Below are 27,528 nucleotides of genomic sequence, written 5' to 3'. Positions count from 1 at the left end.
TGGTCAGAAGAGTGAACTGAGCTATTGCAAAAGAGCATTGCGAGTCTGGGACCCCCACCCATGAGAGAGTCAAAGAATAAGAGGGTCTGGGAACCTGAGAGCAAAAGAGGCAGATCAGAAGAAAGCGTATGCTTTGTAGGAGAGTATACTAAGTTGACATAATACAGAACTGCAAGTCTGGGACTCCATTATAAGAGTACAGTGAAGTGCTTCCAAGAAGATATGGGGCCTGGCACCCAAGGAGATAAAGAGGGGGAAAAATAGAATCAGTAGGAATCTAGGTGAAAGGAACAACCCTTGGAACACTTGTGTATAGGCGCGTTATAAATGCCATATCATATCATATAATCCCTAATCCTTGGAGACGAAACTTGTGGAACATTTCTTTAGTTTTGATCACCAGAGACACTGGGACATTTTCTGTTGGCAAGAACTGCCATTACCACTTTACTTTGGAAGAGTACATCATTGCACATTTTGTTTAGGTTATTAGTGTTGGGGACAGAGGTAGGTCTTTGGGACATGACAGTTGTTCGTTTTACTACACGGCACATTCCAGCCAGTGACTCCTTCCCTGACAATGAATGTGGCGCACAATAAAGCGCTTTTTATTTTTAATCAACCCTTTTTGAGTAGGCCTCCAACCCGTCTCGCACCCAACCTCCACTAACACACCACTCTGTGTCACAATGGATTAGGAACCAGACCGGTGTGTATCAATAAGATTTTTATTATTTAATGAAAAAGGGAAAATAATCCATATACAGCAGCCACCACAATTGTGGCAACACAAATGCAATCTCCTATCTAGAGTGACCAAGTCGAAATGGGCTGTTGCACTCTACTTTGTTATGACAAACAGGAAAATACCATCAGGTTGAAAGTGATAGTGCCACAGTTCTAGCATTCCCCCCTGCAACACCCACCCCCAAACATCAATTAAACTTGATCCCTTTAAGTGGAAGGCAGTGGCAAGGAGTAGTAATGGAGAGAGAAAATTGTATTTGGGGTAAAGCCCACCACCACAAGATGGGAAGCTAGAAAAGAAAGTGAAAACCTGTTTTTGGAGCGAAATAGCAGAATGGTAATTTGATTCTTACTCACAACTGCTAGGGGACAGAATAGAATGAAATTCAGATTGCTTACACTTGGGAGATAGGGAAAGTTTAGAGAATGCTAATCAGCACACAAGGGCAAAATAGAAATTAAATGGGAAAATCAGTTTTGGGAGAAAGCAAATGCAAAAGGGAAAACGAAGTGGCAAATGGACATTCATTTATACTGAGGTTTACAATGACAGGCAGCTCAGGGAAGGGTTTAGCTTACAATAGAACAATCGGTTTTCAATGAAAAGGCACATACAGGTAGACTTCTAGGCAAAAGGGATTGGTTACAATGGAACCACGGTTTGGGTTTTAACAGGACAGATGCAAATTGGAGTTTGTTTTGGTAATGCACACAATACACAAACAAATTTGTTTTTCACTCACAAGGAGACTAATTCTTATGAGGCAACACTTTAATGACTATAATAATTAAATACAACACCAGGGACAAGATGGTTGGTTTAGAATGGCAACTATCTTGCACCGTGAATTTAAAAAAATACTAAGGATTTACAGATAACTGAGTTTTTGTTTTTAAGAGATACTTTAACATACACAGGCTAATAGATTCTTCTATGGGAAGGTGACAGAATTACATTGGCAATGTGGGGTTTTCAATGGGGGAAATATTGGATGCAATGCTACAAAAAATTAAGGGCTTATGCAATTTACGGCTGGGGTATATGCTACTTACAAAGCAAGCCTTGGTTTAGGATTTAGGACAGCCAGCTGGATCTCGGGACACTCTGGACAGCTAGGGCAAGAGGTCTAGTCACTGCACTCTCAAAGATGGTAAGGTTCAGCCGCCTTCTCTCTGTCCTTCTCCTGACCCCCCGGATTTTTGTCTGTCTTGCTGACCTAGTACAGCCCCCATTATATAGCACAAATGACATCAGTAACTTTACAATTTAGGGGGAGTACCCTGTAATTACCCTGCCGCCATGATTGGACAGATTGTCTGTCTCTCTGCACCCATTCATGATTGGTTTAAGGGAAGAGAGCACCATCTGTCTTTTTGCATTCATTACAAATCTTTGCTCTCATGACCACTTTTTGGCAAAAACCAGTTATGCCTCATAACTTCATACTTATACAATCCTCGGCCATATGAAATAGATATGCGGTTGCAATTGCTCATAGGGAATTAGGTAAGCCGATAGCCAACTCTGTAGGAGGTAGCATTGCCCTTTGGCACATTTTTGTCATTTTTATAAAATGTACAACAGTTATGACTCTGGTAATGATCCAGCATGTGTCTAATTTCATCTTCCATCTTTTCATCAACTGTCATATTGTCATGATAAGCAGACCATATCGCCCCAGCCCAACAGCAGTGGGAGCATTTGGGCACATTAAGGGCCCTGACTGGATCAAGCCTCAAAGGAGGTCAACCTGGTTCCAGTCCTAGCACCTTTGGCACCAGGCTCATGGAGCTAGCCCCAAGGAAAACACAGGTGTAGTCGGTCTGCCACTGGATGATTGAATTCTGTGCTAATTGCAGTTAAGGCCGTGGCTCTGAGCCATTAGCTTTTGCATTAGTCTGCAATCATGGGCGTGGCAGAGAACTTCGGGAACTCATTGCACCTTGGGAGTGGCGGGGCGTGGCTGGCTATATAAGCCCCACCCAAGCCCTAAGGCATGCTTCACGTTATTCTGCTGTTAGCAGCATAACGCTCTCTGAGGAACTCCTGCCAGCAATGTTCCACAAACCTGCAAAGAAAAGCCAGAGACAATTGGGCCTTGCATACTCACCTGCTCTGACTTACTTGTGCCTCTGGCTTTCCAACTGGAGGCACAGATTTCATCGGTCGCCGACACCTGCAGAAGCAAGAGAAGAAAAAACAAGGTGAATCTTTGAGCTCATTCATCGCGCTCTGTCACTACCGTGCATTACTCACCGCTTCGGTCGCCATCGATTGGATTCATTCATCACGCCGGCTCACAGGTACCTGCAAAAGAGAAAGAAAGAACAGGTTAGATCACGCAAACCGCACCGGAGCTCGCGCTGGCCCGTGGACCCAAAACAGGCCACCCTGACCCACTGGCACCACCGCACACTCGTTGCATCAAACCAACGCACACCAAGGTCGGCTTAATGCCACAACAGTGACACAGGCCACAACAGAGAGCACGGGCTGCAGCATGCAGCAAAGGACAACACAGATAACTGGACACGGACAACCTACAATACAACAGATTACAAGGACAATAACAAGCAGAGCAAAACAAGCAACGCGATCAAGGGTCCGTGAAGTAACTGGATCCTACAGGACATTGCGCCCCTGCTGAGACTAAGCAGGAAGGAGAGCCCACCAACCGAATGCACAAGGTGAGAGCACCCCGGAGTGGGGAACACGTGTGGAAGGAACAGGGTGGAGGGTCACAGGTAGCAGGGACAGACAGTCTCACTCACCACCCTTTCCCCTATCGTAGGAGCTGCCGCAAGGCCGGTCCAGGGAACAAAGGACATGCAGCGCCTTAAACCAGGGAAGCAGACACTCCACGCACCAGCTCCCGACGTCCCCACGGACACAAGGTGAGCGTAACCGAGCGCAAAGCCTCTCCCCAAACCTCTGCTTGGGCGTCATGGAAGCCTCAGACTCCACCGGCCAATTAGCCCAGTTACTGGGGGAGTTGTGTGCCGAGGTGCACACCGCCCAACAGGAAACCAATGCCCTGAGAAGAGAACTCATTGTAAACTGTGATCACATGGAATAACTAGCTCGCAGTTACTACAAGCGCAGGCTGGGCAAGACCCGCTGTCTGGATCTGCTCAGTCTACCGCACCTTCGCAGTCCACGCCCGTGCAGGTTGTCCTCCCTGGAGCAGTGCTCCTAGCCCCGGCCGAACGCTTTAAAGGTGATACCAGCAAATATGCAATATTCATGAACTAGTGCCGCTTGCACTTCCTGTGCAGACCAGGGGCCTTCACAAAAGACCAGTCAAGAGTCACGTTTGTGCTCTTATCTGGGAGGCAGTGCTGCAGATTGGTTGATTCCCTTGGTCAACCGTGATGACCCATTTCTTCGTGATTTCAGGGGTGTCCAACACAAGCTTTAGAAGCTATTCGCCCGGCACACCAGAGTCCAAGCCTTGGATAACAAGCTGCTGTCCCTCCGACAAGGTAACCAGGATCTATTAACGTACATTGCCACCTTTAACAGGCTAGTGGCTGAAACTAATTGGCCAGAAGAAAAAAGGACCACACTCTTCTACCGGGGTTTATGAGGAGAATTAAAGGACGTGTTGGCTCAGGTAGTGAACCCCCACCCTGAAGGGTGTGCGGAATACATTGATTTGGCAGTGCAACTAGACCACAGGCTACAAGACCGGAAGAACGATCGAGCTCGGTCTGAAGGACGAACGGTGTATGTGCGACCCAAAGAAGCTCAACCTCTGCATCCCGAGACCCAGCCCGAACCAATGCAAATTGGAGGCTTGCCAGAGCCCTCTTACCAAAGCTGAACGAGAAAAGAGAAGGCAACAGCAGCTATGCCTGTACTGCAGCAAGCCAGGCCATTTTCTTCGTTAGTGCCCAGTGAAACCACCCAGAAAGACGGTGGGGGCCACAGACAAAGACACAGAACCTGATTCGGGAAACTCCAATACCCGTCAAGCGTAGGGGTCCGCTTGTCGAGCAAGAGAAGGAATTGCCTCAGACCTAGTCGTACCAGTCATCCTGATAAGCCACGACCAGCCGTCCAAAATGCACGCCTTGGAAGCGTACGTGGACTGCGGTGCAATTGGCAATTACCTGGAGCAAGACTTGGCAGAAAGGATGGGTCTACCCCTCCGGATGAAATTGGCAAAAGAAAACGTCATGGCAGTCGACGGCACCCAATTGTCCTCGGGTCCAGTAACATGCTGCACAGAAGAAGTGACCCTTCTTTGCCAGGATGGCCCCCCGGGAGAACATCTTTGATCTCATCAGCGCTCTGCAATTCCAGATGATCCTGGGAATACCCTGACTGGAGGCCCACAATCCCCGAATCGACTGGCGCTTAAGAGTGTTAACCTTCTCTGGTGACTGCGCGGACACTTGCTATGAAGAAAAGGCCCCCTCGGGAGGACAGCTGAAGCCCCTCCCTAAGGGGAAGAGCAACGATTGGTATGATAGGAACACTGCCACCAGAATATCAAGATGTCTTCCAGAAGGAACAAGCAAATACGCTTCCTCCACACCGGCCCTACGACTGCCAAATCAACCTTATACCTGGGGTTGTAACGCTCACCTGGTTTCCACGGGGACGTCACTCAGCCTGTTCTGACCTCTTACGACCTTGAACCCTTCCCTGGAGTCTACTCGACTGGACCTGAAACCCAGGATTGGTAGAGTTTAACTCCCTATTGTCTCTGTGTGCTTGAACCCCTTCTTCCCCGGGGTCCAACCCTTCCCTTTGATCCACAGCTCGCCTTGTTTTCTTGGAAAGTGTGCTCTCCGTCCTGCTTTCAGCGCAGGGGAGCCTTGATTGATGCCGGCTCGTTGCTGCCTAGTTACTTCACTGGCAAGAGTCCGACAGGTAAGTATGAGTCTTTTGAACAGTTCTCTAACTTCGTTCCTTTCCTTCCTTAGATGATGGCCACGACCGGGGATGGCAATGTGCTGCTGAGATGAGTAGCGCTGAAGGTGAGTGAGAGCGCGATGCAACCCTTTCGTATTTGTATTGAACAGAGTTATTTTTCTGTGTCTTTTAGGTGCCACAACGTTTTCAGCGTGGATGCCAGTTATGAAGAAGAAATGCGGTGAGTAAGCGCGGTATGCGGCGCCTCTTGATGTTTTCACGCTAACCTGGAGTGTCTTTTCCCTCTTGCAGATGGATGAGAGGTTCCGGAGACAGAGTTCCCCCAGAGCGGCTGGGATTCAGGTAAGCGTTTGAAGCTCGTACAGTCTTTTAAAAATAAGCGAAGATTTGCTGAATGCTTACTAATGCCTTTCTGTTCTTTTCCCTTTTCCTTAGGAAGCGGCGTGCCGGGATGGGAATGACACTGCCGAAGATGCCTGCAGAACAGTAGAAGCGATGAATGATTGGCAGAAGCGCCGCAAGGAAAGGCTGTTCCTACCGGTGCTCTTGTTCTTGCAGGAGCTGAGCGCAGAAGAAAGATGCAGGCCTACTGGAGACCGATCCGAACACGGTGAGTGTCACGCTGCAGGTGCAGAAAACACAAAGCATGTTTCTCGGCCTGGGCGTGGCTTAAATAGTCTCTGGGTATCCCAGGTGTCTCTGGGCTGAACCACACCCAAATTACTAGACTGCACATGCAGTTCTGGGAACCGAAATATGTGGGGGCATCCATCTTGTCCCCATCAATGCACTACAAGTCCAATACCCAATGTTATCCTATGGGAGTGAGTGAGTCTGGTGCCACAAGCGCCAAATCTGACTCCAAGTGGGTCTTTGCAGGTTTGGAGAGGCCCTTGAGGGCCATGTAGGTGATTGTGGCCTGGCTCCAGCCTGACATCTTGGAGGGCTGGGGACATGAGGGGCAGGAATCATGACAGGGGCCCAGATTCCTTGTAGCCGGATTTATGCACTAACGGAAAAAGAAAACAACCACCTAAAGACCTACTTGGTCCACTACCTGGCAAACGGCTTTAGCCACCCGTCCAAATCGCCCGCAGCTTCGCCCCTTTTTTTTGTGCCCAAAAAGGAAGACCTGAGGACCTGCATAGATTACAGATCCCTGAACCAGATCACGGTAAAGAACTGATACCCCTTGCCACTCATCCCAGAACTCTTGGACCAGGTCAAGGATGCCCAGATCTACACCAAGCTAGACCTTCGAGGGGCCTACAACCTGGTAAGGGTTAAAAAGGGAGGCAAATGGAAGACTGCCTTCCGTACAAAGTATGGTCTGTACGAGTACCAGGTCATGATGTTTGGGCTATGCAACGCCCCGGCAGCATTTCAGTTCTTTATGAAGGATGTGCTCCGGGAGTTGCTCGATGTCTGCGCTTTAGTATACATCGACGATATCCTGATCTACTCAACTTCAAGGCAAAATCATATTGCCCAAACCCAAGCGGCCCTCCAAAAACTCTGGCAGCACCATCTGTACGCCAAGCTAGAAAAATGCTCCTTCCACGTTACCGAAGTCAAGTTTTTGGGTTTCATCCTCACCCCGCGTGGCATTCAAATTTACACCCGCAAGGTGGACGCCATTCTAAACTGGCCGTCACCAACATCTGTGAAAAGAGTTCAGAGCATCCTCGGTTTCGCGAACTTCTGCTGCTGGTTTATTCCAGGGTTCTCCCAGATCGTCCATCCGATTACTTCGGAAAAACAAATACTTTTGTTGGTCCAGAGGCAGAAGAGGCCTTCCAGGAGCTGAAGCGGAAGTTTACCACAGCCCCGGTTCTGCAACACCCTTGGCCAGATCTCCCATATGTGGAAGAAACTGACGCCTCCAGCATCACCATGGGGTCAATCCTCTCTGAGAAACCCAGATACCGGCCAGTTACACCCGGTAGCATTCTGGTCTTGAAGTTCTCAGCACCAGAACTAAACTATGTAGTCACCGACTAGGAACTCCTGGCCATCAAAGCGGCGTTCAAGGCATGGAGACACTACCTCCTGGGAGCCAGGCACACAGTGATTACAGACCATCTTAATCTGCAATACTTGAAATCAGCCAAAGCGCAGTCTTCTTGTCTGTTCTGCTGGGCCCTCTTTTTAGCGGAATACGACTGTGATCACGTTCCGACCAGTGGTGTGCAATGGAAAAGCAGGCACAATGTCCCGCATGGGTGAAGGTGAAGATGCAAACGCAATACCAGCCCCCGTAGCTATCATCGTAGAAGAAAGGATTCTGTGCGCTCTTGTCACTGCTTCTCCTCTGGATGACCTGCAAGCCGAAGTTCAACGCCTTATTAACCAGGAAGCCCAACAAGCCTGGGTGATGAAAGGACAAAATAATACGATCACGGAAGGGCTACCTTATTACCAGGGACGTCTCTATATCCCAAGCAAAAGACTGCAACACCAAGTCATCGGTAGCTACCACGACTCACTAATAGAGGGACATCCCGGAATCGCCAAGACAATGGCCAAAATGAAGAGGAACTACTGGTGTCACACCTGGTGGAGAGATGTAGCCCAATACGTGTTAACTTGAAGGATCTGTGCACAGAACAAATCCCAAAAACAAAGACCTGTGGGTCTGCTTCGTCCCCTGGCTATACCTCCCACACCCTGGCACACGCTGTTGCTCGAATTTATCAAGGACCTGCCTCCCCACAAGGGCTAGAGCACCATCCTAGTAGTGGTAGACCTGTTCTCAAAGATGGCCCACTTCATCCCACTAAAAGGCCTTCCGACTGTGTCCACCATGGCAAGGGTGTGTCTGGAGCAAGTTGTTCGCTTGCACGGATTTCAATCTATTCTGATATCAGACCGAGACAGCCAGTTTGTTTCCAAGTTCTGGAGAAAAAGCTGCGAACTCGCACAAATCGACGTTTGTCTATCTACAAGCCATCATCCCCAGACCGATGGCCAAACCGAATGGACAAACCAGACGCTTGAGCAATACCTGAGGTGCATGCTGCACCAAACTGAAGACACCTGGAGAGACGTGCTGTGGATAGCCGAATGCGCATACAACAATTCGATCCATACCAGCACCGAACAGACACCCTTCTATACCGTGTACGGGTGACACCCACGGACATCTGTTTTCGATCCACCTGATACACATGAGATGCCAGCAGTAACAACCTTGAACTCCATGATCACTCGTTGTTTCAAGGAAGCAACTGAACACCTTGTCAAGGCCAAGGAAAGACGAAAGAAGTTTTCTGACCAACACCGAAAGGAAGCTCCAACTTACCAGGTCGGGATGCGGTATGGTTGGCATCTAAGCACGTACCCCTGAAGGGACCAAAGAAATTTCATCCATGGTTCATAGGCTCATATACCATTGAGACCATCATCAATCCTGTTGCTATGAAACTATCCCTACCCTCCAACATGCACATACACCCGGTGTTCCACGTTTCACTTCTAAAGCCAGTGCCACCAGGGATAATGATTATATCATCACCAACTCCGGTGGTTGTGAATGGTGAACCGGAATTCGAGGTCAAGGACATCCTGGATTTCAAGGTAACAAAGTCCACATTGTACTACCTCATGGACCGGAAAGGATACGGACCCCAAGATAGAACTCGGGAACCCAGAGACCAAGTTCATGCTCCATGGTTGGTGAAGCGCTTTCATCGCAATCACCTGACCAAACCAGGACCAGGGAAAAAAATGCCCTTGCGAGGGAGCCAGAGGGGCCTTGGGCGGGGAGTCTGTGGGGGTGGGGGGTGAATACTGTCACGATGAGCAGACCAGATCGACCCAGCCCAACAGCAGTCGGAACATTGGGACACATTAAGAGCCCTGACTGGATCAAGCCTGAAAGGAGCGCCACCTGGGCCCAGTCGTGGCGCCTTTGGCCCCAGGCTCATGGAAAACACAGGTGTAGTCGGTCTGCCACTGGATGATTGACTTCAGTGCTAATTGCAGTTAAGGGCGGGGCTCTGAGCCATTCGCTTTTACATTAGTTTGAAATCATGGGCTTGGCAGAGAACTTCTGGAACTCATTGCACCTTGAAAGTGGAAGGCCGTGGTTGGCTATATAAGCCCCACCCAAGCCCTAAGGCATGATTCGTGTTATTCTGCAGTTAGCAGTGTAACGCTCTCCGAGGAACTCCTGCCAGCAATTTTCCACAAACCTGCAAAGAAAAGCCAGAGATCATCGGGCCTCGCATACTCACCTGCTCTGACTTACCTGTGCCTCCAGCAACGTCCTGGTTGTTCGACGAAGACTCCAGCTTTCATCAGTCGCCGGCACCTGCAGAAGAAAGAGAAGGTAAAACAAGGTGAATCGTTGAGCTCATTCATCGCGCACTGTCACTGCTGCGCATTACTCACTGCTTCCATCGCCATCGATGGATTCATTCATCACGCCGGCTCAGATACCTGGAAAAGAGAAAGAAAGAACCGGTTTGATCACACCAACCGCACCGGAGCTCGCGTTGGCCTGTGGACCCAAGGCAGACCACCCTGACCCACTGGCGCAGCCGCTTACTCGTTGCACCAAACCAATGCACACCAAGGTCGGCTTAGTGCCACAACAGCTACAACTGCCATAACAGTGAGAAGAGCACGGACTGCGGCACGCAGCAAAGAACAACACAGATAACTGGACACGGGCAACATGCAATACAACGGATTACACGGACAATAACAAGCGGAGCAATACAAGCAACATGATCTAGGGTCAGTGAAGTAACTGGATCCTACAGGACATTGTGCCCCTGCTGAGACTAAGCAGGAAGGAGAGCCCACCAACCAAATACACAAGGTGAGTGCACCCCGGAGTGGGGAATACGTGTGGAAGGAACATGGTGGGGGTCACAGGTGGCAGGCACAGACCGTCTCACTCACCATACTTTCCCCTATCGTAGGAGCTGACCCAAGGCCAGTCCAGGGAACAAAGGACACGCAGCGCCTCAAACCAGTGAAGCAGACACTTCACGCACCAGCGCCCGACGTCCCCGTAAAGACCAGGTGAGCATAACACATATTTGTCACCTGTTCAGATCAGCCAGAAACTAGTCTTAACTGGCCAATTCAGTCCCCAAAGTCCTAGGGATATGCAATTAGTCTCTTTAAAACTGCCTGGACATAACATGAATAAATGGCATAAAACGAAATTGATTCTTATTCTGATTGCTGCGAAAATACCTAAAATGAAATCCGTCTTTTCATGTAACTTGGGAGTATCTTGTTCCACTTGGGGGGGGGGGGGCGCTCCCCCCCCCCCCTCCACAGCCATCTGTCTATCCTGTAACCAGAGCTTTTTATAAGTCTCTTTGAAGCGGTCTGGGTTCTTTTGAAGGGGGTGCAACAAGGAGCACCTCTTGGTCAAGCTCTAGCCACACTTAGCCTTCTTTGAAATCTTTGGGGTCCTTCCTTCATGTCTGCAGAGCAGGGAATTATGACGCCCTCTCCAGCATCACACTTTATGGCGGGGTGGTTATAGGATACGTGCAATATTCAGCGGGAGTGGGGATTTGCCATTTAAAGCTCCTGCCTCAGCCCAAACTGGTTTTTCCAGCAGGAAGTGTCTCTGCAAAGGTGACTGGAGTTTTGTGGGTTGGAACATAATCTGCATTCGCTTTGGTCAACCCCCACATATTTCCCTGACCTTTTCTGTGTGAGCAATGCTCTTTCCACTGGGGCTTTTAAAGCCGTTTTTCTTTTCACACGTGTGCAGGCTTTTTGCTTCTGATGTTTAAAAACCTCTATTGCAGGTCACAGGATTCTTTGATTTCTCTCCCTTTTGAGCAAGTTTGCATTTGCTGTTGGTCCATGGATAATGAGGGGTAGGCCCCCTTCCACGTGGTTCTTTAATTTGACGTGAACAAAAGAAAAGTCAAGCCGTTTTCTGTTTGCAGTGTTTAAAGGGCTGCTGTTCATGTGAAAAGGAAAACAAAAGCCGCTTTCTTTGCAGTGTAGAGCTCCTTGCCATTCAGATGAAATAAAAGCACAGCCATGCCGTTTTTGGTAGCAATGTAGAACTTCTTGTCATTCAGGGGAAATTAAAGCAAAACGAGGCCGTTTTTGGTGGCAGTTTTTAAATGCTGCTCTTCAAGTTAGGGGCTTCTGTTTAGGGCCTTTAAATGCACCCCACACAGTGACTGAAATTGTCTTTGACATCCCGACAAGTTTTCTTTGAGACAGGGAAACCAATCTTGGCTTTAGGTAAAGAGGCCATGTTCTCCTAACCTGTTTTTGGTTAATAAAAGTTTATAGCCAAAACTATACAGCTGTATTTCTGCACCCTTACAGCACCTATTGCAGGATTGCCCATTTGTCTGTCATTGTACTAATAGTGTTTTTGTTTGAAACACTTTGCTTCCTCAGTAAATAAATACCAATGTAAGCCTATATCTTATGATCAAACTAAACTTACCACTCAAAGCTTTTGATCCTTGCAAGGCAGACATTCACCATGTGATATGAACATCTGAGTATTTGATCTATTTCTAATGTATGCAACATGGTTGTTTGTAGAGTCACCAAAGTGTTTGATTTTTGTAGTCTCTCACTTAAATGGCTCACTGTCGCCGCCTATGTTATACTCTACTAGATTTATTCTGCAATGTGTAAGGAAGAATTTGTGCCTGCTCGTCCTGTACTCCTCTTACTAAGCCTGTTATTTCTTTTGTTTAAAGCTTGTCAAGTTGGGAATTCATTTTTGTTCAGAACAGATCAAACTGAATTTCAAAGAGCCCTCTCCTGTGTTTCTCCTCTTGCTGTGACAAACCATCTCCTACATGTTGGTACATTTTTTCATCTGTGTAATGAAATCCATGATCAATGTTCCTGGCTCGCCTTTTCAGTTGATCGTGTTTGTCAGTATGCATCAGATTAAGAGTGCACAATGTTGCATTTGTAATCATAACATTACAATTTGTGTGTTCAAGATTTCCTGTAAATTACTTTGTCACTGGGGAGAATATATATGCAAGTTTCACATTTGTTGTCGCCAATTGCTGAAGGTAGACTCCAAGGTTGTGGGGAAGTCACCCCATGGTTATGAGGTTAGGAAATCTCCAAACCTTGTTTGATGATCCCAACGTATAAGCAAAAAGGGGTTTATTAATTTTTTTTTACTCTTATTCGGTGTGACCATTCCAAGCCATATTCTGTGCTAAGCTAATTCCGTTCCTCGCACCTTAGTTCTGCATGTCCGTTGAACTGGCCTTTGCAATTACAATTTCTTTCAATTGGCTAAACAGCAGCTTCTGCAAAGTAACTTGTCTTATGTAATGAACTATTCCTGTGGGTCAGATGTTTATGCATAAGGGCCATGTATGTGACTTGTGCTCAATAAAGAAAATGTATTCTGTTTGACTTTGCTCATGGTGAACCGTTGCATGTGTAACCATCCTGCGACTCACTGAAAACTGTTCAGTCTGGCTACACCATGAATATATCAGCAATTTACCTCTACCATTCTAGGATAGGATTTATATAGATTTATATTGCCTAAGCTTCTGGACATACAACAAAATATAAAATGTATGTGTATTTCCAACATGTTTTAATGTGGGGTATGTTCATATTTGTGTTACCAAGTCTTTCGTCACTTTAACTTGTGTTGGATACATACTTGCTTTGTTATAGGTGGTGTATACATTTGACAAAATAGGGGAACGTAATTAAAAATGATACAATTTAATAACAGTGCAGCTTTGCGTACTGAATATACTGAAATATAATGCACACACACTGTATAGTGAAAAAAATAATTTTTCTGTTACAAAATACGATAATGCCATGGACACTGTAATGTGATGTAAAATGTGCTCAAATGTTTAATGCATACTGACTTCGAAATTCACCCCACTGCGCATCACACTAATATAAAATGCAAAGAAACGGAAGGCACAGATCAGCTGTTTGTGCTAGATATAGTTCTGCTCCATTATTGAAATGCACATCACTATTTTAATGTCATATGTACACTGTACTGTCAGAAATATATATATATATATATATATATATATATATATATATATATATATTATAATTTACATTGAGATACAGCCCACCCTGTTAGCTGTCTACACTGAGGTTTATAATGATGCCGAATGCCACTTTCTTTTCACGGGTAAACCTTTTTTATTTTTTTTTTTCTGTGCACTAGATATTCAAAGAGAAGAAGAAAAAGTGAAGCGGTCAATCAAAGAAGCAGCAAAGAAAGGCCAGAGAGATGTTTGCATAATTCTGGCTAAGGAGATGATCAGATCAAAGAAGGCTGTAAGCAAACTGTATGCATCCAAAGCGCACATGAACTCCGTCCTCATGGGGATGAAGAACCAATTGTGTAAGTCATCAAGAGTATTTCTTCGAATGTCATTAAGCTCTAAATTCCTATTCAATTGGTTCAGTCATTTTGCTTTACATTGCTAACACTACTTAATTACAATATAATATTGCCACAGTTGTGGCAGTATGGTTAATGTTACATCACACTTTACAAAATCTTTACATTTTCATATCGGCACAATATTTGGCAAGCAAACTATTGTGACCAATCCGATAAGGCATGCCAAATTAGGTGAGAAGTTATGTAATCGTTCAAATGTTGAAAGCGGTTGAAAAAACGTTTCTAGAATGGACTTTTCCATAGACGAATACGTTTCCTGAAAACTATTTCTTTGAAATTGTCTGCCAGTTTTTCCAGTTTTTTGACGAACATCTACACTTTACCTTGAACTTGTGCTTCATCAAACAATTTTAGAGTCATTGTGTAAAATAACAATATTAATATTTCAAAACGTGAACATTTTATTGTTGACATGCGCAGTGGAGTTGTAATGGGACATAAGGAAATGCGAAAAAGCGCATAGCTTTGTATTGTAGAACATCCAAAATCTCATTGTGTGTGTATTTGTTTTGTGTAGTGTAAAATGCTAATGCACAACCGTATTCAGCCATCTGCAGAGGAATGCACCATGTAGGTGCTGCATCTGAATTACTTTTCCCAGGAGGCTTCTTGGAGGAAGTTTCTATACCCTGGGGGAAAGGTTTGTCCATCACTACTGAAACATCAAAGGAGGCTGCTTCCTGTCTATTGTCCCACAAGGACAATACAATCAGTCTAGATACTAGTACACATCAGTTTAAGCTCTGCTCAGAGTTGACACTGGTGCAATATCAAATTGATTTGGCTTCATAATTGTTTCCTGCTATCAGTCACCATGGCTTATATTTCGAGAATTATTGCCACTATAAGGCAGGCAATTATTCCAATTTCTAGATCAGGTGTGGAGAAGTTATATTCTTATCTCTGCCTGCAGTGATGTGTCCCAGCAGCTGTCAGCGATGCACAGGTGTAATTTAACCTGCTCATTGCCACAACAGAGCTAGCACTGCCTTGTCAGAAGCTACAGCAAGGCCCTTTGCGCACTATAATTTTTATATCTACCATATTGAAATGGGAGTCTGATTCGCAGACCTTCCTTTCAGAACCAAATTAACCCATTATTTTATATTCTAAAAATCAAAACCGTTCAGGCTTTTACGCCCACTCCAGTGATATATGGTAGGAGGTCGACCCTGGATGGATCTCTAGATTGATATCAGGAATTTAAAGAGTTTGATTTTTTATGGAGAGCTATCCAGCGTGGTCAAGGTAGGCGAAGGTGGGGAGGATCTGGGTAGATTGAAAAGGGTGTGTGCTGCAAAGTTGAGGGGAGCAAAACCGTAAAGGGGTAGACCAAGAACTGGGCTCGCCCAGTAGTCCTGTTTGCTGAGTACAACATTAAAAATGTGGGTTTTATTTGAGTAGTGCGTAAGGCGGGGGTAGATTTTTCGAATGTCTGTGAGTTTGTGTCTGGCTGCGGTGGCAGTGGCCAAACTGGAAGAGTTTCAAATTGCTGACAAGGAGAACGCCAAGGTTACACAACATGGGTGAAGGGGTTAAGTGTAAAGAGCTGGAAGAGTGTTTGCGTTTCGCGGCAAGCAGAAAGATGACGTCCGTCTTTGAAGAGTTTTATCATGAGGCAGTTCAGAGCCTTCCAACGGTGGATGACTGCAGGGGTGAAGGAAGGTTAAGGAGAAGATGATTGTTGCCAGTGAAGATGTGATTAAAGCCAAAAGAGAAAATGCATTTGCTGAATGAAACCTTGGCAGTGGACCCATCCTTGAGGAACATCCATGAGCAGGCGTGTTTGCGAGGAAGAGCTGCAATCTCCAGAGATGCTGAAGTAGTGTCTGATATAGGACACCCAGTAGAGTATGGTGTCCTTGCAGCTAAGAAGGCAAAGGGTTTGCAGGAGGAGGGATGACCCACAGTATCAAAACCAACAGAAAAGTCTAGAAGGATGAACATTTTGGAGGGGGAGAGTGGTGGGCAGTGTTAAGGGAATTTGTGAGGTGGATAAACGCAGTCTTGGTGAAGTGTTGTGACCTGAATTGATATTTAGAAGGCGGTCAACATGTAAGTGTGACACAAGATACTGGACTATGTGGTCGATGAAAACCCTCATAAGGATTTTCAAGTGTTGGGGAACGAGGGGGACAGGTCTGTAGAATGAGGGGTTGTTTGGGCCAGTACATGGTTTCTTTAGATGAGTTATGGCTGCGGCTGTTTTGTACCAGGCTGGGAAGATAGCATTTGAAAGAGAGAGGTTGAATAAAGCGGGAAAATAAGCGACGTGACATTTACAGTTTCCTTAAATCTGTGATGCAAAGGTGCAATTGAAGCACAGGATGGATTTGCCGAGTGAAAGATGAGTAGAAGTACAGTATCAAAGTTGTGTGATGTGTGAGAGAGAACAGTGAATGGAAAATGGGGGAGAGGGGAGGGGTAGAAGGATGGATAAGGTTTCAGACCTATGTTTAAATTAGAACTGCCCTCTTTGGGTGATGACAAAGAAATAATTGGCATCATATTTTATTCTCCAAAATAACAAAGAAGCTTAAGCAATAATGTCTCTACCAGGGAGGGGTTCCCTGCTAACAATCCAGACAAACTGGGTGTTCTGTCTGCCACTTAGGAAGTAACTGCCTTTTTCGAAGCCTACACCGAAGGGAGTGCAACCTCTACTCATGCTGCAGGACTCGAGCATGGTCTGAAAAAAGATTGGCCAAAAGAAAGTGATTTCCTGAGGGACACTTTTGTTTTGCAAGACTACTCCTCGATTTGTGTTGGGGGAGGAAATAGTGTCTAAAAAAAAACCTTGTACATGGGGTTGCAGAGAGTCTGCATTCTTCAAGAAGCTGTCAAAACTGCCTATCTTATTTCTGTACCACGCTCACACTGGCCTATAAGGCAATTGGCCAATGGCTGAAACAAAAAACGCAAACTGCTGGTGCGGGCCAATTTGTTTTTTTATCAAAGTGGGTCACATTTTTGACTAATGTGGCCCAGTTTGATGTGTTGCTTCACTAGGCGGCTTAAGGTTTTGACCAATGTTGCTGAATAAATATTCTTTAAAATGCACAATTTGAATCACATTTTATCATACTCCCCTTTCTGTACTATTCAAACAGTCACAAAAGGAAAGAATAGCCATTTGCAACTGTGGACACTTTCATTGGTGCCCGAGACAATTTTATGGCCCATTCCTAACCTGGCCACATTATCAGTGCTGGGGTAGTGTCTTCTTTCCGAGTGGCTCTTTCGCTACCGGGTAGTGTCTTCCCTAAGAACCATAGTGTGGGAACGGGTGGATCAGCTTATCGCTGCACAGCACACTCAGAAACTAAGTGTAACATCTAGGAAATCTAGCTGGTGATCGAATTGGAGGAAAATAACAAAGACCTCTTGCATGATTCAGCTGCAGAATGGAGACCAGAACAAGATTTGCAGGGCTACTGTTGTTTCTTGATTGATGTTTTAAATGTTTTTCGGGATGTGCATGCACCCTGTTACTATTTGGATGCAAATCTTTGAGGTGTCCTTCATCTTAATTTTGATCTTCCCACCCATCTTTTATGAGTCGCCAAGTGGCTGGTTGCTATTGCCCAGGCACTGAGTCCTGATTAAAACAGAATGCAAGCTACAAGCTACTATCCAATATGTTTTAGGTGTTGCCCGGTAACCATGGTGCACCAGTTAGAGGGCACAAAGACCCGGGCGCTGATGTGTGACTGTGTGCGGGAGTGGAATAGGCTTAAATTTGCAGGGGGGGCTGCCAAGAGAGCAGCTGGGATATGCTGCTACATGATCTGTTTGTTTCAGCGAGTCTGAGCCGGTGCTTGTGTGAGGACCCTCATGGGAATGTGTCGGGAGGGGCTTCAGGCGGAGGAAGGGAATAGCCATGTTTTGAGGGCCTTTCTGAATGCGAGTTGGTTGTCAATGCAGCGATGAGGGAGAGGGAGACATAGAGGGTCCAGACAGTGGGAGCTTGGATGGAGAAGGAGGATACTCCCAATCTGATGCAATTGCTGTTAGGGAGAATTCTCTTCTAGGGCTAATTTCCCTTACCTATAGAGTCCCCCAGCAGTTTTGCTGGATTTGAAGGGTTTATTTTTTTCTCCTGCTAAGAGTGAGACCCTTTTTTCCCACTCTTAGACAGATTGCTAGTGTATGTCTTAGGCTATCTTGTGTGCTTATGGTCTATGGGGTTTTCTCACCCTCATAGCAATCATCTTTTTACATGTGTGGCACACCGCACCCTCCGTGCCGTACCACAGGGGTGTCGTAGCGACCCACAAACATAGACTCCATACCCTGGGACTGACTGTCTCCCAGGGCATGTAAAGTCCCCATTGACTTTACTTGTCAATTCTTAAGAAAAAAACCAGTACAACCCATTTTACTATGGAAGTGTTCATTTTCGAGGGGGTACCGTATAGTCCCCCTCAAGTTTGTGGCTGGTGGCAGTGGTTACTACCGTAAATGTTCGACCGCGAATATTTCCCTGTGGGATTTTCCCATTGTTCGAGGCTACCACTTTTACTGACAGCCTCTAACATACCGCCGGTTTATTTTTATAGTAACTTTACTATACTTTTACGGTAGTTTTTATTGCCAGAACTTTGATTATATTTATTTCTCGTGTCTTTCTCTATAATCCTAACCCTGGTCAGGTATCCTTTGTTCGTCCTTTTGGCGGGCTTCTGCACAGAAGCCCTCCTCTCGGCGCCACAGAGTCTGGGGTAGACAGGATATGTGGGAGGGGGAATAGGCACCCTGGAGAGGGTTTCCTACGCAACCCAAGTCACACTCTGCCCTGATAGGCTGGGGGGGTTCTCCCGCCAGGAGAGCCACCCCACTGTGTGAGTGACAGCTAGGCTGTATGAATGGGGGTCTTGCTGCATAAAAGCAGGGTTCTGAGGACTGGAGGGCAAGACGTCGCCACTAGAACTAAGAAACCGAAGAGGAGAGAAGCTGAAGACCTCTGCAACGACTGAACCACCGGTGAAGCCCTGCTGCAGATCCTCATCACTTTTCTCCAACGACTTGAGAAGATATTCCTATACAAGAGTCTTCTTCCCTTAAGCTGGAGGGGCCAAGAAGTTTGCCAATCGCCTTCCAGGACCTGCCTTGGTCGAATCGCCAGTGCCCTGCACTCGGAGACCGGATAGCTAGGCACCCGTCCACCACAACCGCAATTTAAAGGAGCGTACCTTTTTTATTCGTTTTGGCAGCACCGCGGCTGGTTTCATCCCTGGGCAGTGCAGTAACACGAACCTTCCTCCACGACGAGAGCCTCACTTCCTCTGCTGGATCTCCCGAACTGCCAGGAACTACCGCCACTGCAGGAGCCTCTTCCACTTTTAAGGTCCATTGTTCCACCAGGCCTCTCGTTTCGTTGGGTACTGCTAAAGGTGTTTTAAATCCTTTACTTACCTACTGGATGGGCCGCCCCTATCATCTAACATTGTCGTTCACCTTCTGCAACCGCCTTTTCGAATCATTAAACAAAGACTTGACTGCAGCTACTAGAACATTTTGCTCCTGTGCACATTGCCCTGTACCATTAACTCTGGCACAGGCCTATTGACTCTGGCTAATTCTGTTACAACTGCCTTCTCTAGATTGCTTCTCACCTAGAAATGTGTTGGTGCACCTAACTCTTATAACCACCTTTTTCTTCCCTCTTTTTAAACTTGTGAAGTGCCATTTTGCTCTGTTTTCACCTCAGTATTGCATATGCTAAAGTACTGCGTTGCCTAACTTGCTCACAATCGTATTGGGAAGTGTTGCTGGTGTGTTAAAGAGTATAAACCTGTATAACTTGTCCTTTCCCTCCCTTTTCAGAAATGGTTAGAGTGCCATTTCTGCTGGGTTTTCACTGTGCCATTTTGCTCAGTTTTCACTCTTGGTCAAACTTGTCTACAATTTAAATAGGGAGTTGTGTATACTTTTCTTGACTGATTTAACTTGCTTTTATAATAGTGATTTGTGTGTAAAATAAATATATATATTCTTTTTGATATAAAGCTTTGGTCAGTGTTTCCTTGTTCCGTAGTATTGTAGTCCTAATGTGTAAACCCTGAATACTGCTCATCTCCCTCTTGAGATAAGTCTGACTGCTTAGCCACAGCTACCAACTAAATCTTTGTGGTACAGACTGATACCAAAGGGGATTTATTGCATATACCTGTATATTGCATATACCTGTAGTCTTAATCTTCTGTAGTGCTCCCTAAGGGAACTGCACAGGATTCTGCCTAACAGTTGCAATGGGGGATAATGAGGCTCTTATTCCCCAATGCTGTGCCAGATCTGAGGTTCCTGGTGGGTTGGTGGCGTTTGAATTTACCCTGGAGAACCAACCAAACACAACACAAATTCACATTCACCTGAACTGATGGAAAGGACTGTGGTCCAAAGCAGCGAGCAAGTGCCCTTTATAGACGCCAGTTTGGAGGGTGCAAACTTGCAGAAGGTTTTTTTTGGAGGTACGAGGAGCTGAGCAGAGACCGTTGGTTTGGCTACGGCTGGATAAGGAGCAAGGGCGGGAGCTTACAATGGTTTGTAGGAGAGGAAAGGAGGCAAGTAGTAGAACAGATGGAGAAGGTTTGGATCAACAGAGGAAGGTCGAGTTGAAGACAAAGGGGGAGATGAGGAGCAGTATCAGGAGGCAGTGTGTGAACAGGAGGAGGTGGAGAGAGTGCAAAAAAGAGGGAGGAAGGTATTAACACATTTAACCAAAGACACTTGTAAGACGGCCTGTTCTGGGGGTTAAACCCCTTCCTGGAAACTAAAGATGACAAGCCCGGGACAGGTTATACGCTCCTGTGGCTCTTAGAAGCTCTGGCTTGAAATGTCACTTTTAAGGGGAAAATAAAGTTTCAGCAAAGTAACCATCGTTACATAACTAAAGCCATCTATTATTTTCACCATGTTTTCATGTCCCCTTAACCTTATGTAGTGTGACGAATCATGGTAGTTTGTCTATTCTCCCCATCGGGGCGCCTCACCCTTTAGGACTAGCGAGGTGAGCCTGCTAAGCACCCCCTAGGGAACAGGGCAAGTGGGATTTCACTGGCGGTGACCCTACCCCCTTAGAGGACAGAAAATCCTCTGAGAGTGATGAGTTATCCTCCCTTGTATCAAGTGCACAATATCTTTGTTGGCTGTATGGGAATCAAAAAAGACCGCTGCATGAATGCCCCTATAGAAGTGGCTGTTGTGGTTTCTGACGCATTTGTGCTGCCATCCTTGTGTGAAGCTCAGGAACAATGAATGTATTGCCCAATCTGGTTGTAGAGTGGAAGAACCGATTCTGAAGACCGGAGGGCAACCGGAATTGTGCTTTTGCACTGGCCTAAGAGACCGCCTTCCCTGAGGAACACTACCACAACAAACAAGGTGCCTGGTGTTTCCAGGAAACTGAGAAGAAGGCACAGAGGTCCGGCCAAACCCCATGGCGGGGTACAGTATCCGAGAAGCAAGATGCAAAGGTGAGGTGGGAAAATCAAGAACCGTAGGCAGGGAGCTAGAACCCCAACCCGAAGACTGGGTGAAAGACAGGAGAACCCAAGACTGGTTGTGTGAAGCTGAACCCCAAGGCTGGGTGTGAGCCAGGAAGTAAGAAGCAATACCCTAAGGCGGGTTTAGAGACTTATAATCCCAAGGTGCAGCTAGAGTATTTGGGGTGTGAAAAGCAAGAACAAAAGGCCAGTGGGAGAAGCAATACCCCAAGGCGGGGTAGGAGAACAAAACCCCAAAGCAGGGGAGAGAGAACCCCGGCCCCAGGGCTGAATAACTATGGTCCAACTACAAAAGTCACACTATTCTACAAGGAAAAGAGGAAGAATAAAGAGACGTGCAAAACCTGAACTTGGAACTGTACAACTGGGAAAGTGTCTTGGGAGAAACCAGAGACGTTTGTGTGGGGTCAGAAGCCACCCGACACGTCACAGGGTGACAAGGATCCCCTTTCGAAACCTTTCTTGATTGAGTTTATGTTAATCCTTGTGTTCGAAGAAGGAACAGAACTCCAGGTTGATTAGACTTTGGACAGAGGACTGTTTTAGGTTTGTAAGACATCTAGATGTGCACTCTTTATTCTTTCCTTTATAGACTGGGATGAAATCTCCTTGAAGGTAGGGATAGGATAGGCCTCACTCTTGTCTGTTTAATAAAACAATGTATGGAAAATGACCTCTTCTCCGTCTCCTGAGTCTGAATTACCACAGTAGGTGATAAGGGTGTGTTCAATCAGTTGTGGCATTATAGAGTGAGGCGTCTGAGACAGAGATGGCATTTAGTTTGCTTTTTATTTAAAGAAAGAAGAAACACCTGCCTTTCCCTAGATCCAAATGGTTGTCCCTACCTAAACAAGGAATAACTGGGGTGTTCGTCACCAGGGTGGAAGTGCAAATGGTTAGCCGTCCCCTGTGCAAAAATCTCCTCTATTCTAGCCCTATTGTGGAAAAATCTCCTCTACTCTAGCCCTATCACTAAATGGAAAGAAACCTAGATAGTACTAGGAGAATTACTCCCTTCTCCCGGTTCTGCAAGGATCAGCCTGCTGGTACTCTTGTTCAGAGAGGAATTGCCATAACATGTGGGCAGGCATTCTTCCCAACTGTTCTTATTCTTAGTGCAGTTACTGAGACGAGGAAGATCACTTTCGAGGCTTGCTTCACAGGCCCGCACTCCCCTACCGGGGTCTTCCGTAGCCTCGGTTACCTTTACTTTGGTCAGAGCACGTCAGTGGGTGTCAGGCTGCATTCCCAGTGAACGCTTATTCGGATTTTGCTCTTCTCTCGCTGCAGGTCCGCTGTGTCTCTGCGGATGTTACGCGCAGGCCAGGCTAGATTCCTGTGTCACAAACACCGGAAGTTGCTTCTAGCTTACTGCGCCCTGCTTCAGAAAAACACAGCAAAAATCTGTGTCTCAGTGCTGTAAGTCACCTTACAGCACTTCTAATCACTGCAGCCCACTGTGCCTTGCATGGTAATTGCATTTAGCATCCTGTGCCTTAAACTGCATTTGGCCTTTACCGCCTTGCCTTGCGCCATACTGTAACCAATTGAAAATTTGCTTCTAGCATTCTGTGCCACAATTGCAAGTGACCTTACTGTGCCTTATCTTTGTAGCCAATTGTGCCCACTTCGAATTTTGCATTAGCTTTCTGCGTTACTTATCTGCAAGTGGCTTTAGCCTACTGTGCCCTGCCTCTGAAAATCGCAAATAGCTTTCTGTGCCTTACTTTGTACATGGACGTTAGCCTTTGGTGAACGATCGCCCTACACTGGCACTTAGCCTTGCATTTGTAAAGATTCCTGCCTATTCTTATTATTTTAACTATGCAGCTATCTCACCAAGTGCTAGCCTATATCTTAGTCATCCTCAACTGGCTTCTATATTAGGGAGGCCTCCCAGGAGTCCCATGGATACGACCATTAACTACAGAGTACCAGTTATTTGCCTGACTACGTCACCTAGTCTCCCATCGTCAGCCCACATACCACCATCCAGTTTCTTACAACCATGTCTTCACTCTGAATGCCATCACCCTCTGAGATTACCACCACTAAACTTCACTACCAATCTCAAAGCCCAGCACTGGACCAATGCACCCACCCAGGTCGCATCTATTCATTTCCATGTAAAAATGTTTCCCTGCAACTTCAACACGCTTCCGGATCACTCACCCACACCTAAAACTTGCTCCACATACCAGTGTTCCTTACCAGCTAGACATCATAGACTTGGCTCCAGACTTCCAAGTCAGCATCCAATATGAACCACGAAAGGTAGTATCCCAGTGACTTCCACTCCAGCCAGTACAGCCTCGGCTTCCATGCCTGCAGGAAACAGTCAGAGGTCACCCAAGGCCAAACATAACAGCCCCACACCTATTATCAAAGCTGGCCTCATCAACGCCCAATCACTCCCAGTACATGCACTAGACTTAGCCGACGACATAACACTCAGTGATCTGGACTTCATCGCCATCACGGAAACATGACTCCACTCAGCATTAGGTCCTTCACTCGCTCTAGCCATCCTGGATAACTACTCCATTCTACGAACTGACAGTCTCTAACACCTCGAAAGGAAGAGGCATCGTTTTCATCTTCAAAACGGCACTAGGCCTTAGAAAAGTCAACAATCAACCTATACCTTCAGCAGAATTACTATCTATTAAATTGCCCACATCCTCCACGTCCACCATTACCATCCACTTGATTTATCGTCCACCTGGCCCAATTACAACATTCGAAAATTACATTTCACATGTATTATCAGCCAACACCAAAAGCAACTTCCAAGTCCTCATCCTGGGAGATTTAAATGTAGGTTTCCAAGACCTCAATGACCTTAAGGACACTATTACTGAATTAGGATTCACACACCAAATATCCAATCCCACACACAAGAGAACATCATAAGATTGGCTAGCAGATATTAACTGCAATATTGACATACTCTCTAACACCCCTTGTGTTTGGACTGACCACCACCTAGTATCATTCTCTATAAAAGACTCAGCACTACCAACTCCACAAGCACATGCCTCGATGACTAGAAACAAACGTAATCTAACCTTAGAAAAACGCTTACCACTACTTCAACCTATCACTCACTCTACCATAATGGATCCAGATTCGACATTCCTAGTAGACATGTATAACAAGACTATCCTTAAGGCAATTGATATTTTAGAACCCTCTGAACTATGTAAAGCTAAACTTTGTGCGCACCTCAACAATTGGTATACTCCACATCTAAAGACTCTCAGGAAACTGAAAAGAACGGCTGAAACTCTTTGGAAAGGGACGTCATCATTATTAAAAAAGGACAACTTCACTGCTGCCTCTTTTAACTATAAGGTAGCCATTATCCAAGCTAAAAAAAAGACAATTTCAATGACCGCATATCCAAAGCAAATTCCAGCACAAAGGAATTATTTAATATACTTTAAAGAGCTGGACTCAGCTGCCCCTCCACCCAATATGTTTATCAAAGACGCCCTATGGTGCACTATATACAGAATGCGCTTCAAGACAAAATAACCTTGCTTCACAAAAAAAAACAAGAAAACCCTGATCACCAATACTGAGCTGATGTCAGATTCCCCTATCACTAGGAATAACTTGACTCAATTTAATTTCTCACGACTGTCCATCAATGAGGTGATGTTACGCTCACCTGGTATCCACGGGGGCGCCACACGATACTGGATGTAGGTCTAAGCGCTATCCCCGACCCCTCTCTGCTCGGTTATGTGCCAGACATTGGATAACGCCTGTAACAGGAGAATGGAGGGTTAAGATACTGGTTCTGTGATGGGTGGACTCCACCTCCCTCTGGTCAAAATCCCCTCCCATGGGGTTATTGCTCACCTTAGGTTTTTGTGCGTTGAACTCTCCGTCCTGCGTCTCTGTGCAGGGCCGCGTAGTTGGTGCGGGCGTTCCTTGGACCTAGTTGCTTCACTGGTCTGTGTGCCCTTATGTCAGGTCCAGACCGGCTGTGACTTCGACTCTGCTTGCTGTCTTCCAGGTGAGTTATAATGCCTTTTCCATCTTTATTCTGTCTTTTTCCCTCTGTTTTCTCTGTCTTCTCGGCGTCTTGCTCCACTATGCTGTTCCCTAACAATTTCTTTTTGTTTTCACAGGGATGGTTTGCGATCCCGGAGTTGCCGCGCCGATGGCGAACACCACAGTGAGTTATTGATGCGCAGAGTGCTGCGCTGTTTATTGGTGTTAATTGCTAACCTGTGTTCTCGTCCCTTCTTTGTACAGGTTGCGGTGATGTTCCGGAGTGATGAGCGATCGAAGCGCTGCTTGCCCAGGTAAGTGCTTTGTTAATGCTGATCTTGTTCCTTCTCCCTTGCTGGTTGCGGTTAACTCCGGAGATGGACGAGGTAAGCGAAGCGCAGGATGGATTCAAGACTGGTTACTTCACAGGTAAGTGTTCTTGCTCGCTAATGCTGTTATTGTTCTTCCAGGTTATAAATGGAATCCAGATCTAGGGCTTCAGGATCGGGCCGCTGGAGAAGCAGATAAGCAGGAGCTGGACACAGTGAGCGTTTCGCTGCATGAGTGCAGAATAACGTAAAGCGTGTTCTGCTGTTTGGGTGTGGTTTAAATAGCCCAGGTAAACTAGTTCCAGGCCAAGTAGTTCCAGGCACAGCCACACCCAAAACACTAGACCGCATGACTTAGTTCTAAAGAACTGAGCTGTGTAATAGGCCTCCATGTTGGATTGAGGTCCAAAACTGGTATTGCTTTATTGTTGATAATAAGCCTGGCGCCAAAGGCGCCAGGACTGACTCATGTATGTTTCTGATGCAGTTTTAAGGCCGTTGGGGCCAGTGTGAAGGTCTTTAGCCCCACTTCTGCCAGGTGGCTGTTATACCTGAGGGGGTCAGGGGCATGGATTGTGACAGGTGTAGACCATCTTCATGAAACTCAAACCAACTGTCAGACACTTGTCCAGCCTCACTTATCAAGGAGGCGGCCAATGATTTAGCTCCTTTCATCCCCTCCATCAATGCCTCTTTCAAATTAAGCACAGTACCCAACAATCTGAAAGACGCCTGGGTACTTCCAGTCACCTGCAGGGTTCCACAAGGCTCATGTGTGTCACCTACTCGCTACAATGTGTTCACCAAAATTCTTTTTGATGCTTGATTATCTGGGGGTCACGTATACCAATTATGCGGATGATACCCAGATACTCATCCCTATCCCTGGTGACCACATCGTAGATGGCAAGACCCACAATGACATCTACAGCATCATACAAACTTGGATGGGGAAGCATGGGCTCTGTCTCATTGAGAAGACAGAGCTGCTCCTCTTAGGGTCCACCGCCACCTTGAATAAACTAGGTGCGCTTTTCTCTTCATTCACTATTGATGGCAATGTTATCAAAGTAGCTAACGTTGTGAAAACTCTAGGAATTTACATTGACTCCGCACTTACCCTAACGAGACAAGCGAGTGCCCTAGCATCATCCACAGCCCACACTTGTAAACTAATCACAGTTTACACCCCTTACTGGACTACAACTAACTGCATTTCAATTGTCAGCGTTTTATCGAAGCTCGATTACTGCAATGCCCTCTACTTGGGCACATCACAACAAAACCTCAACAAAATGCAAGTTATGCAAAATATCGTGATCAGATCAGCCTTGAACATTCCTAGGAAGCAACCTATCTCTACGACTAGACTCTCAATAAATTGGTTGAACATTAGGCAATGAATTAACTTAATAACACTCTCCCTTACCCACAAGTGCCTCTCCCACCAAGCCCCTAACTACTTGTCCACCATCATTCGACACTCATCCACTCGATTCATCAGAACAGCCCAGTGTCACTGTGTCGCCACCCCGCGCTTCAAGCAACAACGTGCAGGTGGAGTCAGCTTCCCAGTCCTTGCGGCTAAGAAATGGAACTCACTTCCAGTATCATTGAGAGGAACCTTCTTTTTTCATATTC

The 27,528-nt window shown here is 46.2% G+C and overlaps 1 protein-coding gene across 2 annotated transcripts in view; it reads left to right on the top strand.

The window, feature by feature from the left end:
- The window catches only part of LOC138516786 (charged multivesicular body protein 3), a 939,210-nt gene that overhangs the window by 740,653 nt on the left and 171,029 nt on the right, over positions 1-27,528 (top strand). For both annotated transcript variants that reach the window (XM_069632183.1, XM_069632184.1), the window contains one exon: positions 13,809-13,988. In XM_069632183.1, the coding sequence (XP_069488284.1) occupies positions 13,809-13,988 (180 nt within the window). The remainder of the gene's footprint in view (positions 1-13,808; positions 13,989-27,528) is intronic.

Source organism: Ambystoma mexicanum, chromosome 6q (assembly GCF_040938575.1).
Source record: "Ambystoma mexicanum isolate Mex_15411 chromosome 6q, UKY_AmexF1_1, whole genome shotgun sequence".
NCBI lineage: Eukaryota > Metazoa > Chordata > Amphibia > Caudata > Ambystomatidae > Ambystoma > Ambystoma mexicanum.
This window is presented reverse-complemented; position numbering and strand designations above follow the sequence as displayed.